The 15,203-nt window shown below is 34.0% G+C and overlaps 1 protein-coding gene across 1 annotated transcript; it reads left to right on the top strand.

Moving 5' to 3' along the window:
• The first annotated feature begins 825 nt into the window (after positions 1–825).
• Positions 826–13,934, top strand: LOC140446685 (uncharacterized). Its single transcript, XM_072539280.1, has 2 exons — positions 826–1,105; positions 13,111–13,934. Exons 1-2 carry the CDS (start codon positions 826–828, stop codon positions 13,932–13,934), a joined length of 1,104 nt encoding a protein of 367 aa, XP_072395381.1.
• Positions 13,935–15,203: the final 1,269 nt, after the last annotated feature.

Genomic DNA, 15,203 nt, shown 5'->3' with positions numbered 1-15,203 from the left:
AAAAAATTGCAATTTCATCCCTGTCCGCCACCCCTTATGTATCCACTCTCGCGTCCGCCCTTTGGGATTTTGTCTAGTTATACCAAGATCTTACTCTGGACAAATTTTCAGCCATATTATCGATCGTTAATTTTTCCGAAAAAAATTACTTTAATTTAAAATAAAATAATAAAAACTTTATCCCTGTATAGCCACCCCCTGTACCACGAGGGGCGTCCGCCTGTAAGGCAAAGTCTTAACCCAGTTACAATGAATATATTCCAATAGAGAAATGTCATATTACTGATCAGTTCAAAATTTCGGCTCTATCTCTCCGACTATTAGGCAAGCTCCTCTTTCCTTTAACCTTCGGAGTACCAAGACTGGGTCAAGCGTGACCCGAAATTCACTTATTTCTTAATATTTCCTGAAATAATTTTTTTACAAATCCTATTGATCGTAAGTGCTCCTTATCTGTTTCAATCTATTTTTTCGTGTATCATTCGTGAACATGCAAATTACAGTTTTTCCTCTACGTAAAATCTATGATGCCGGGTCAGTCCTGACCCGTTCTTGGGATTTCGAAGGATTTTTCAATATGTTTGTAGGTACACGTAAAACGCAGCCGTCTCTAATTACCAGTGAACGTATTCAAGGCCAAATGATTATGTTTGTAGAAATATTAGTCGATAGAAGTTAACCTTGGGAGTAAATGTAGTGTCTAATAGGCATATTCTACAAGAAAGTCCGAGACGAGAGGTCCAACTTTGGTGTAAAGCGGTATTTCACGTTTGTTTATAAATTTAAATCAAGCATCGATCTTGAAGTGTGCAGTATTATATCAAAATGTGGAAAAAGAATAAACCTTTGGGTGAAGCTGAGTTGTATGCCTTACTCCTATCAGATAGTGAAGAAGATGGCCTTGCAGAGCTTGATGAAAGCAATAGTGAAGCGAGTGATAATGACGGTTGTGAGCCAGAAGCACATGAAGGTAATTTATCAATTACTGAACTCGAGAACGAGGAAGTTTTAGCGACAACTTCTGAAAATATAGATAGTAAAAGATCTAACGTATCTGATGTTTTGTGCGAAGGACGAACATGGCGTTATTTAGCTCCAAAAAAGGGTAAGACATTGGCATGTAATTTATTACAGAAAAACGTAGGTCTAACTAAGAAAAGTCAAAATATTGAGACATGCATGGATGCCTTTAATTTATTTTTTTCTGATAGTATTATGTCAATGATTCTCGAGTATACCAATAAGAGAGCTATTGAGTTCATAGCTGCGTATAACAGTAAGAACGAGGAAAACATGAAGGATTGGATTGAAGTTGATCTAGTCGAAATGCGTGCTTTCTTTGGTATACTTATATTATGTGGAAGGTTCAGAGAGTCCCATGAGAAAGTGCAGAATTTATGGTCCAATACAAATAATGCATTTACGCGTCCTATTTATAAAGCATCTCTAAGCCGGAATAGATTTTGTATTAAGTATTTTGAAGTATATTCGCTTTGATAATTTGGATATGAGAGCAGAAAGAAGAGAACGAGATAAATTAGCTCCTATTCGAGAAATCGCTGATCTATTTGCCCAAAATTGTAGGGAATCATATGAACCATCTGCTTTTGGTACTATCGACGAGCAGCTTATTGATTTTAGGGGACGTTGTCCATTTCGGATTTATATACCAAGTAAACCGAAGAAATATGGTATAAAGGCTTGGAACCTATGTGACGCTGAAAATTTTTATTGCTGTAACTTTGAGATATATACTGGAAAGATTGGTGATCAATGTGAACGTAACCAAGGCCCAAGAGTTGTCAAAACACTTGCAGAACATTGGTATAGGTCTGGTCGAAATATTACAACTGATAATTTTTTACCGACATTGCTTTATCTGAAGAACTCTTATCCAAAAATTTAACTCTTTTGGGTACTATCAGAAAAAATAGGAAGAGTTTACCCAAATCATTGCTTGAAATTACAGATCGCTCACTGTATTCTTCAAAATTTTTGTTCACTAAAAACATTACTTTAGTTTCATATGTAACCAAGCCTAACAAGTTTGTTGTATTGTTATCGACCTTACACAATGAACATGAAATTTCTGATGAAAACCAAAAGTTTAAACCAAGGATTATTTTGGATTACAACAAAACCAAAAGTGGAGTCGATATTTTAGATAAATTGATTCGAGAGTACACATGTAAAAGAGCAACAAGAAGATGGCCCTTACGTATATTTTTCAACTTTTTGGATATTGCGTGCTACAATGCTTTCGTTCTATGGAATACAAAAAATCCTGAATGGAATAACCAAGTAAATATAAAACATCGCAGAAAACTATTTCTGGAGGAGCTTGGAAAACAATTAACCTCACTCAATATAAAACGAAGAGCGGAAGCAATACAAGAAGAACCCACCGGATACCATAAATCCGTAATCGTTGCAATAGAGACCACCGGTGTTAGTGTAAAAAAGCAAATAGAAGTGCCGCAATCTGCAACAAAACGAGGTCGTTGTTATTCTTGTAGGGGTAGTGGCAATAAATATTCAAAACGGTGTGACATGTGTAAAAGATTTATTTGTAATACTCATTCAAAACGCGAAAAAGTACATATTGTCAAAATTAAATGCAACTACTGCCAAAAAGACCAGGATGGTGAACCATCCTAAAAATTTAAATACAAAAATTTAGTATTATAATTATTTTGTTTCTTTGTTTTTTGTTAAATTAAAGACACTGTATAACAATACTGACTATTTAAAACATCCTTATAAATAAAATGAGAATGGGTCACGCTTGACCCATCATGGTAATCTAAGTAAGTCAAATAATCTTGGTACTCCGAAGGTTAAAGGAGACAGATAGTTGATCGATATTTTATACAATGTCTATCACCGGGTATGGATTTATTTTTGTCCAAGTTTTATATTGGTCCACTATTTCAAATGCAGTTCAAACAGACATATATTAAATTGTATGTTCCGTTTTAAATTCGTTCAATCTGTATGTTCAATTTCCTATCTAAATACCTACAATTTCCTTTACCTATTTACACGTTTTGAAGTAATTATACCTGTTTCTTTCAATCTTCTTTTGCTTTCAGATGAGTCTACTAATTATTTTATCCACTAATGAGTTTTTTATTTAGTTTAATCTCAATTTTATTCGTATTAACTTATTAAAATTCTGTTTTACTGTAATAATTCTTATTGATAGTGGATTAGGTGAGTACAAAATAAAAAGTATTTTATGACCCGTCTGCTTGGGCTTACTTAAGCAACAAAGTTGACAAAGTGTAGGCATTTAACTGCTGCATAATTTTATTAAGTTAATGTGCATAAAATTTCTTCAGCTACAAATTAATGTTTCAATTAACAGAATCTATGAATATTAAGTAATGAATACAACTATAGAAATTCATTCAGTTAAAGATATCAATTTTATTTTATAACCCTTTACCATCACAATCATTATCATTAAAAAGAAGCCAATAAGCACCAGCTTTATGGTGTGAGCTTCATAAAATACCTGATAACATTCTTTTTGTTTCTTATAGTCCCAACACGACGGCCAACAAAAAACTCAATGCTACTGGTATTCGAACGTAGACCAGTTCAGTGATCAATGCCTTTTACGACTTTTGTGTCAGATATTTAACTGGTGTATTTCTAAGCACCGTCTGCGACGGTGATGAATATAAATTATGTTTTAATATGTCTCCTATTTACCATAGGGAATATTCTGAGTAATTAATAAATTTGCTTTTTGAGATCCTTCTCTAATGGTGAAATTTTGCCTATTGTTTTATGTATTTAAGCCCTTAAATCATATATATATATATAGTATATATATATATATATATATATATATATATATATACAGTGTAGGTAAAAGTTTATGAGAGAAGCCTTGTTCAGTATCCAAGTTTTGATCCAGAGATGCAGAGATATATATTAGGTCCGAAATACCAAAATACTACAAATATTGAAAACAGCTGGATTGGATGATAAAGATTTATGAATAATTACAAATCTATACTGGCATCAAGTGGTAAGAATAAAAGTTGGACAAGAACTGTCGGATGAAATAAATATAAAAAGATTAGTGAGGCAAGACTGTATACTATCGCCTTTACTCTTTAACTTGTATTCAGAAAAAATATTTAAGGAAGCTCTAAGCTCTAAGACAACGGAAGATATTATTATTCATGGTGTAGCCGCAATATTAATGTCAGCTGGGATCCAACCGTAAAAATTAAAAGTCGTGTAGAACAAGCCCAAGGCAGTTTTGTAAAAATGAGAAACAAACTTTGCAATTATCATCTTAGCATTGCCTTTCGCCGTAGAATGACATACTGCTATATTTTTTCAGTGCTACTGTAGAGAGTGAAAACATGGACCCTAATCGAGGCGATGCTGAAACGTTTGCAAGTCTTTGAGATTTTATTTATTTAGCGTATGGACTTTCACAGTACGATAAATATACAAATACAATAATATATACTGTTATGATATGTAAAATCGAGAAAAATATTGGGTTGATTAAAATATTTCAAAGTTCAAAAACATTAAAATAATTCAGATAAGTAAGATAATAAACAACAAACATTTCAAAGAAGGAAAGTTATTAAATTCTTGGATTACCTGTACTAAACAAAATGTAAGCTATACATAAATTATTTCTTTGTTATACTTGAGTGAACCGCATAATTTTAAGTGAAATCCAAAGACAATTGAAACGGGTTTTCCAAAATACATTAATGCAGTGATTAGAGACAAATAGAAGAGATTTTAGAAAGAGGTTTTTGTTAGTTTTTAAGAATTATAGAAAATATTATTTGTAAATAAGTTTTAGGAAATTTTATAATTATAGGTAAAAATTTGTTTGTTATCGAAATGAAAAAATGGGGGAATTGTGACGAGTTTTGATTGGCGGAGATTGAAAAAGGTGGGATAAGTATGTAGGAAAAAGTTTAGCGAGATTGAGGAGAGAGAAAGGAGGATCAGTTGGTTTTCCAAGTCTGTAAGACGAACAGTGATTGTTCTCTGGTGGTTCTCAAGAAGTAGCAAGCAGTAGTGTTGAATGTTAGTGAGTTTTTGTGGAGTTAGTGTATCTGACAGAAGCTGAAGCAGCAAAATATTGTAAGTCATATTTTCCTACTTATATTCCAAGAGTCACTGTTCAGGCCAACGAGAGATTCAGTTTATCGTAAAGAGAAGATATTCCAAGAGTCATTTTTCACTCGGGCCAACGAGAGATTCAGTTAATCGAGAGGAGAAAGGCTATCATAATTTGAATGATTGTTGCTTTTGAAGGAGATCATTAAGCACGATATACTTGCAACAATCTGTTGTAAGATTGCTGATTACATAGGGAGCGGTTGAGAGGAGATAATACAGTCTACAAGGAACAAGGATTTGGACCACTCATCATCAGAGAGAGATATTTTTGTTTTCTGCAGTTTTTTCTTTTATTGATAACACAATTTTTACACGTAATTTAGAAAGGATATAAATATTTTGATTAGGAGAGTTAGAATAGTTTGGGATTTTGAGATTTCAATTAATATTGTTTGTACCATTAATTTTGATTGTTCACGTACGGAGAACAAAATTTTGAGAATCCTTATATGAGATTTGTTTATTGAAAACTTTTTGAGTGTGAATTATTTCATTATTTTCATTTCAATATATAGTGTTAGATCATATGTGTTTTTTATTATTCCGGTATTCTCTGGACCTTACCTTTCACATGTAATAGCATAGATATTGAAGCACGAATTTAACCCTGAGATAAAAGAATTAAAAATTGTGATAGAGTCATAATCATATCATTTAAATAATTTTAATTAATAAAAAAAATTAATTAGCTAATTATTGCTTGGCGCACCAAGACTTTAAATATCACAATAATACATATATATTAAATATATTATTTAAACACTAAAGATGACAGAATGAATGACACTAAATATTAATGTCCAATTTACATAGCCATTCCATTGCTTCTGGGGAACATTCCGCAAAGTCCTGGAGGTTTCCACGGTAGGCACGATTCAAGCAGTCTGAAACACAATGGCTTATGGTCTGTCTAGATTGTCCGCAATCGCACTGTGGACTTTCTGCACGACCCCACCTGAACAGCGAGTCAGCACATTTACCATATCCGGTACGTATACGATTAAGCCTTGCCCAAGTAGACCGGGGCAGATTTGATCCGATGAAACCCTGAGTTGGGGTGGATATCTTAATATAGTCCGATTCTACTGTTGGCATCCATCTTGTTGTCCATTGCCTATGTATATCATAGGAATTACCAATTTTTCGGGCAGATCGTATTGGAGGATTTCTAGATCTCAGTCGCTGGTGCTCTTTTGAGATGTCTGGGATATCTTGATGTATTGGTATTTGTACGTTGGCTACAATTTTCTGGTACTCTCTCACTAATGCTGCTGTACGGCGTAGATCTGGTGGAGCAATATTGCTCAGAGTAGGCAGCCATCTCACTGGCGTTGGTTTTATTGTCTTTGAGATGTGGTTATATAGACGACTACTAAGAATAAGCTGGGTCGATAGAGTTAGAAATGAGGAAGTCCTTAGACGCCTGAACCAAACTGGTCAATATAATAAAGAAACGCAAGCTGGAATACTTCGGTCACATTATGAGACACCCTGAAAAATATAAACTTTTACATATGATTATTCAGAGAAAGTTCCAAGGTAAACGTGTTTCTGGTAGAAGAAGAACATCATGAAATCTAAGACAATGGTACGGAAAATCGACTACATCATTATTTAGAGCTGCTGTCAATATCTTCACAATAGCGAATATGGTAGCCAATATAACATGATAACGGTCATGGAACTAGAAAAAGAAGATAGGTGTAAATCTTTGAATATAGAAAAAACGGAACCATACTTAAAACATTTTCATATGACTTGAATTTAAATAAATATACAATATATAATTTGTAGCGGTTATATTGCCTACCACATAAGGTATTACTTATAGGGAGTTGAAACTGGGAACATAAATTACTGGCTGGAGATAGGGTAAGCAAAACAAACTGGAACGTTTGCGAACGGCTACTTTTGGTTTGATTGGAGAGCTGGGTCGTGAGTAAGTGAATAAGAGGGACTGGAAAGGGGCAACTACAAAGAAAGAAAATCAAAAAGGTACTTACATGTACAACACAACACAAGAAGGTTCCTATTGGACGCCCTTTAAAAGAATCTTCCTGCTGGATTGAAAGAAAGGCTTTTCTTTTGTAAAAAATATATTTTGTTTATATTAAACACCTACTGTGTTTATACCATTGGAATCTGGTCAACGCCGACCAATTATCAATTTTTATCTGTCTTAATTTACCAAAGGATGCATTCTAAGAGCTTACCCTATGACGTCCTCTTATTTTATCTAACAGCTATGCACTAATACCTAACATGCCAATTCACAACACAGCACTATGCTCTGCTTTTACACTAATTACACTTTACACTAACTCAAATGGTTTTGTTCGTTTGAGTCTTCTTTCTAACCCAGTATTATCGAGGAGCTGGATGGCCTCGATGTTTACGTGTTTATGGAGCCGTTGTTCGTGACTACCTGCCATCTTCTTGATAATTTTATTTACATCTTCCATCTAAAGGTCCTTGTGGAGGTCGACATTTCTAATGTACCAAGGAGCATCAACGATGTTCTTTAGTACTTTATTTTGGATTCTCTGGATGATCTGGATATTACTTTTATTAGCACAGCCCCACAGTTGGCAACCATACATCGATACTGGTCTCAGTATTTGCTTGTATATCAGTTGTTTATTATGTGTGGACAAAACTGAATATATTCTCATTAGCCAATACATTTTCTTGTAACGGATACCTAGTTTCTCCCTTTTCTTTTTGATATGGGCTTTCCTGCGAAGCTTTGCATCAAGTATGTTACCCAAGTATTTTGCAGTAGATCCGTGCGGTATTTGGGCATCATTTACTCTAATTGGAATGTTTTGGATTTTTTGTTTGTAAAATTAACGTGAATTGATTTAGACTCGTTTAGTTTGATTTTTCATTTTTTTGTCCACTTATGGATTTTATCTATTGACAACTGTAATTTTTCTGCTGCTTCTTCACTGGTATCACCTACTGCTAGAATGGCAGTATCATCTGCAAAGGTGGCTATAGCATCATTTTCTAGTTCAGGTATGTCGCTTATGTATAACAGGTAAAAATATAAAAATAGTTAGAATCTTTTTAAAGGAAATAATACTTGGTTTAGGGGGAGACATTACATATTTATTATTACTTACAATGCAATGCAAAAACAACTTACAATGGTGCTATCGGTTTACAACAAACTCTAGACGTTGGGGACACTATAAGAATTTAAATTATTAATAAATTGAAATCATCTAGGTCTTTTACGAGTAATGGAGCTCAACTCAACTCAGCTCTACTAATTTGGGTTAACGTTTTTAAAGTAAAACGTTTAATAAAACCAGAAATGTTTATATTACAAATCCCGGGGATGCAAAAGAATTGAAAAAATAGGAAAAATATACGATAGGAAATAGAAATATATTGAAAATATTCTTCGGTGTTTTAATGAATACAAAAGAAAATAAAAATACTACAAATTACGCAGTACTTAGTATCGAGAATTTAAATCTGATATAATTCAGAAATTAAATATAATGTTTTATATGTATATAGCCTATACAGAAATAAATTTATCACATAATTGGATAGAATTTCCTTGAAATGCATCGACAAATAAAGTTAATCCATTAGGACGGGAAAAGGAAAAAACTAAGTCGGTATTGGTTTATTGAATCAATAAGCGAACAAGTCAAGTGTATCGGAGCGATCCGAGAGGGAAAAAGAGAAAATTGAAAATTAATTCATTTTCAATTTATGATCCATCGACAGTATGAATATATTAACCTTTTATATAAATTAAGTTTTCGATTTCAATTTTTAAAAGTAGTATTTGTAGCTTAATAGAATGTTTAAATGTAATAACGGAGGACTCCTTTGCTCTTCTTCTTGCAGTTGGCACTCCCCTAAATGTTGAAAAATTGTTTTTCTATAAGTTCTGGTCTTCTCTTGCTAGGTTAACTTTTGCTATAATGTCTACCTAAATTTTTTCATTCCTCACCAGTTGTGACATTTTTTATTCATTTTATAGGACAATTTAGTAAGGTTTTTACTCGATACAACTGTATAGACGGGTATAGGATGAGCTAAAATGATTCATCAATTTTTTAGTGGAACTACTTTTAATTAAACAATCAAAACGTCACACTGAAAGCGCAAAGCAAAGTTTTTTTTAGCTTATTACATATTATTATTATATATAATATATAATAGTAATATATAAGATAATATATCGTATTATTAAGATGCGCTTATTATCTGATTCGCGTCTCATTTTTCTATGTCTATCCTAGTCCTAATTATTATACAGGGTGAGTCATAACTATTGGGACATAGATCAAGGACAGGTTATTTGGACCAAAATATGGCTATTGGGCCAAATATGCCTTAATAAAATGTTGCTGAGAAAAAAGATACAGGGTGTTAAAGTTAATTTTTGTTTTTCATTTTTTGCTAATAGTTTCCCTGTATATTTAAAAATTGCTATCAAAATTGGCACAGAGGCATAATCTTAGACAAGAAATAGTATTTTATTTACAATTCCACTATCAAATACCAAACTAATAAACAAAGTTGCAACTAACGTAAGGTTTCCGTTTTGACGATAAATCAAAACTAAACACACTTTAACTTAAAAGAACTCACAAAAACTCAAACTAAATGTTCTACATGGTCTCCTCCGATTTCTATGCCTTTTCTAATTCTTTTTATAAAGGATTTTCGGACGTTAAAAAAAATATTATTCTGTCCCCTTATAAGATTAGCTGCATTTTGAATGTATCTCCAAAGTTCGTCTCGTGTATTAATTTCATTGGCATAAACTAAGGACTTCATATGTCCCCAAAAATAAAAATCTAGCGGGTTGTACTCAGGACTTCTTGGTGGCCATTGAAAATCACTGCCTCTGCCAATCCATCGTTGAGGAAATACGTCATTAAGATGATTTCTAACAGCTAATGAAAAATGAGGTGGCGCTCCATCCTGCATAAAACACATTTTTCTTCTTACATCCAGTGACAGATCATCTAAAATATCACTAAGAGTATTTTCAAAAAAGAATAAATAAGAATCTCCATTTAAATTCGGAGGAAGAACATAAGGCCCTAGTAGTTGGTCGACTATAATTCCACACCAAATATTCAATTTAAACTCATGCTGAAAATGTCTAGCTTTAATAGCATGCGGGTTTTCTTCTTCCCAATAATGACTATTTCGCCAATTAAAAACCCCTCGTCTGATAAAAGTTGCTTCGTCGGTGAACATAATATTCTTAATAAAGTGTCTGTCATTGCGATGTTTATTCAGAATACGTTGGCAAAACTGTAACCGTCGTGGAAGATCTGTTGGAAGTAAATTTTGAACAGGAGTGAAGTGATAAGGATGGAGGTTCTCTTTTTTTAGAATTCTAACAATAGACGACTGACTTACTCCTGTTGCTGCTGATAGATATCGTGAACTTATTTCAGGATTTTCATCTACTCGAACCAAAAGTTCATCTTCTTGATTAGGTGTGATTTGTTTCGGTCGACCACCCCGATTTTTAGTGTGAAATGACCCAGTTTCACCTAAACTACGATATAATCTTGCAAAAGTTTTGTGATTTGGTTGCCTTCTGTTTGCGTATAACATTCCATACCTTCTGGCTGCCGAGCGACCGCAAAAATTTTCTTGTGCGTATACGCAAATCATATCTCGCATTTCTTCATTAGTAAAATGATTGTGACGAGGCATTTCAATCAAAAAAAGTAATGATTACTTTTAAAAAATGCAACATTACACTACACTGTCACATCAAAAATAATTTACTCTGAACAAATGACATTTACCAACACAATTATCTGACAGTCCAAAGCATACTTTTCATAAATGAAATAATATTTGAAATCCTTTTTTAAGACTCTAAGCAGTTCGACTGCATTTTTATCGAAAACGGTTGAAATTATCATGTTTAAACAAGAGTACCAATTTTACGTAAAAATGATGTTTACGTCATATTTTCTAATAAAAATTACTAAAAAGTTTCATCAGAAAAAGTTTAGACTCAATCTGATCATTAGGGATGATCCACGTGGCGCCCTCTATGACAAAACGTAAAATTGTAAATAAAATACTATTTCTTGTCTAAGATTATGCCTCTGTGCCAGTTTTGATAGCAATTTATAAATATACAGTGAAACTATTAGCAAAAACGAAAACAAAAATTAACTTTAACACCCTGTATCTTTTTCTCGGCAACATTTTATTAAGGCATATTTGGCCCAATAGCCACATTTTGGTCCAAATAACCTATCCTTAGTCTATGTCCCAATAGTTATGACTCAATTTACTTTTGACAAAAATGCACCCACTCTATAAATGTCAAACGATTGTCAAACAATTTGTCAACAGTTTTTTAGTAATATAGTTTTCTTATGCACATAAAACTCTTCAAAAAAACAGACTCCCCGAAAAATCAGGCACCCCGCCTACCTCAGAGCGAATTTAGACGTGGACCAAGCAAAATCTCTGTTTGGGCAGAAGTCTAAAAATCCGTCAGGATTTATTCCCCGAAAAGTATACAGTGCTCTCCAAATCGGTCAACGATTTGTCCGCCGTTGGTATAACAGCAATCGATTATAATCACAGATATATACATATTGATTATAATACAGTAGTGCCTGTTTTTGTATACACTAGAAGTGTTAGAAGTTTTTTTCGAATGGTTATCTGGATGGCCTTTGACACATGGTTACCACATCCCCGCATCTTTTGATCCAGGATCTTCGTGATAACGACTTGGAGTACACATACACAGTATGTGTAACCCGGTACAGTAGGGTAGAGCGGTAGGCTTCATACAATCGGTAATTATTCTATATGTTTCATTTAAGGCCGTGGTGACTTGTTGGGCGTGTCTAGATCTACCCCAGACGGGACAAGCATATTCTCCTGTGATAAACATAAGGCCTCAGCTGTTGTCTTCAAGACCTGGGGGTTTGCACCTCACTTGCTCCCTACAAGTTTCCGGAGAAGGTTGTTTCTCGTAGAAACCTTTTGTCTTGTGCTCTGACAGTGAATTTATATGTTAGTGACCGGTCTAGTATTACTTCAAGATATTTGGGCCTATCAGTATGTTCAAGCGTTGTCCCTCCCAAGAAACATTCAGTTTACATGCGCCAGTTGGTTGTTGAGATAGAATGCACATACTTGGGTTTTAGTAGAGTTTGGCTTTAATGAGTTTTGTTTGTAATAAGTTGCCATCATGTTAAAGCCTCTTCCATTGTCGACTCTACTTGTGTGAGTGTTTTCCTCTTTACAGCTATACCAAGGTCGTCAGCGTAGACAAAACTTTCAGTCTGAGGGTGCATTGTTGGTCGTTGGTGTAGATGTTAAATAAGGACGGCGCCAGAACGCTTTCTTGAGGTAAGCCATTTTTGGGTTCTCCATCTGCTCTTCTTTCCATTTAACACAACGTAGAAACGTCTATTACACAACAATGATCTAATGATATTTACCAGGTCATAGTCAAGCACAGTGTTATAGATCTTAGTTAGCAAGGTTCTGTGGTTATCGTATCATAGGTCGCTGTGAGGTCTATCAAGGCAATCTTCAAGAAACAAATATTTACTCATTCTTGTTTTATATAAATCAAAAATTGCAGAATTCATAACATAATATAAATAAAATGTACTTTTCTAAAGCTTTATCTTTTTATATTTGAAGCATACAGTATCTACATTATAAAAACATGCCAAAACTGCCAAAGCGAAATTTTTTGTTCCATGTTTGACATTTGTGGCTATAATTAACTTGTACTTTCGGTATACTCAACCACACGTTTTTTAAATAAAAGCGTCCAAAATATTTAAATTCAGTTTTTACTTTTTCGGCAGCAAAATGGCTTTTGAGCTGTATAATTATTAAATTTTGAAAAATTGAGACTAGCCTCAGTAAATATTACGATAAAAGGACATAAATTAACAATTATAGGAATATATGATGTAAACGATGATGCAAATCTAGCAGAAAAAGATCAATTTTATGACCTATTAAACGAAACCCTTATAAAAGTGGGAAACCAGAGAGAAATAATACTTCTGGGGGATTTTAACTCGAGAGTAGGAAAAAGGGAGAAAGATCCTGTAATCGGAAGATATGGTGAAGAGGCTGAAAATGATAATGGTAGACGACTAATTGAATTATGCCAACAACACCAGCTAAGAATATGGAACGGTTATTTCAAACATAGAGATATACATAAATACACTTGGCACCAAGACACTAGAAACATAAAATCTATTATCGACTATGTCATTACAAAACAAAACACTAAATTAAACATCCAGGATACTAGGGCTTACAGGGGTAAGGAATGTGGATCTGACCATTATAATGTCAGAAGCCTACAAGAATATAGCACTAAAATCTTATACCAAAATAGATTAAATGAGAAACTACTCGAGGAATACCTAACTGCTGAAACCAACCAATTATACGAACATATAACTGACTGTATTCACCACGCAGCCCAAGAAGCTCTAGGCGAAGAAACCAGAACAGTCCACAGATCAGCGGGAAAAATCACTTGGAATACACAGCTTAAAGAGCAAAGAAATAAGAAACAGGAAGCGTACAAAAGATGGCTGAACACTAAGAATCTTGAAGATAAAGAAATATACAAAGTACAGCAAAGAATATCTAAAGATATGACAAGGAACAACAAAAATGAAACATGGGATGCAAAATGTAAAGAAGTTGACTGTTACATCGGAGGAGCGCGATCATCAGCGACTTGGAAATTAGTAAAAACCTGAAAACCGACACATCAAATAAAAGTCGAATACAGCCATCCAGATAGATACATGGAAAGATCATTACGCAAGGGAACTGAATGAAGACAGAGATATTTATAATACTGACTCACGTCAACGAATACGAGTACAAGGGATATGTAACATGGAAGAAGAACAAATACAACAAGCGCTTAAATCGATGAAGAATAACAAAGCATACGGGCCAGAGAACATACCAGCAGAACTTCTAAAAAACGGAACACCAAAACTAATAAGCTATCTTAAAGTGCTATTCACAAGATACTTAAATGGGAAGAAATCCCGTATAGTTGGAAAGAAGCATAGATTACTCAATTCACAAAAAAAGGTCCAAAAGATATTTGCGGAAACTACAGATGTATCTCTGTCACCAGTACCTTTAGCAGGCTGTTTGGTAAAATCTTAAAAAACATGATTGAGAAAGAATACGAACCTCATGAAATGAACAGCAAGCAGGATTTAGAGCTGGAAGATCTTGCGTAGACCACATATTTACCCTAACACAACTGAATGAAAAGAAAGTTGCAAGAAACCAGGAATACATCTTTTATTTGTGGATCTCACAAAAGCATATGACACGATTCCTGTGAGAAAGCTGTGGCAGTCTCTTGAACGATCTTCATTAAATAGCACGATCATCGCCGCAGTCAAACAATTATACAATAAAGCATCATCAAAACTCAAACTAAAAAACACCTTATCAGAAAAATTTCCAGTAACAAAAGGCTTACGACAAGGATGCTGCTCTCTCCAATACTTTTAAGATCTATTTAATGAAGCACTAAAACACTGGAGAAGATCATGTTTAGGAATGGGGATCCAACTTGACGACGATACAACATTATACACTCTACATTTTGCGGACGACCAAGTAGTAGTGGCAGCAGACAAGGAAGATTTAGAATTCATGACGAGACGGTTGTTTAAAACATATGAAAATGGGGCCTCTCTGTAATAGAAACAAAAACGCAATACTATGCATCGGAAATAAAGTAGAAGATCTAATGGTCAACGAACATGAAACAATCAAGAACTGTGAGGAATATATATATATTTGGGAACAACAATCAACAAGAGTGGGCGCACCGAAAAAGAGATAGAGCAAAGAATCCTGAAAGGAAAAAGGGTGATATGATGCCTAAACCCGATGCTATGGTCAAAAGAACTATCAAATCAATGAAAGCATCTCCTCTTTAACTCCATCTTTAAAAGTATAGTGCTCTATGGATGCGAAACATGGCAACTTACTAA

Source organism: Diabrotica undecimpunctata, chromosome 7, assembly GCF_040954645.1.
Source record: "Diabrotica undecimpunctata isolate CICGRU chromosome 7, icDiaUnde3, whole genome shotgun sequence".
Lineage (NCBI taxonomy): Eukaryota > Metazoa > Arthropoda > Insecta > Coleoptera > Chrysomelidae > Diabrotica > Diabrotica undecimpunctata.
The sequence above is the reverse complement of the archived record's forward strand: the minus strand, read 5'-3'. Positions and strand labels throughout refer to the sequence as shown.

Bases quoted from the DNA above. Each gene is read 5' to 3' on its own strand.
- LOC140446685 (XM_072539280.1), top strand. From the start codon at position 826: ATGTGGAAAAAGAATAAACCTTTGGGTGAAGCTGAGTTGTATGCCTTA. The intron at 1,106-13,110 runs GTAAGACATTGG...TAACAATTATAG, and splicing joins TTATTTAGCTCCAAAAAAGG to GAATATATGATGTAAACGAT.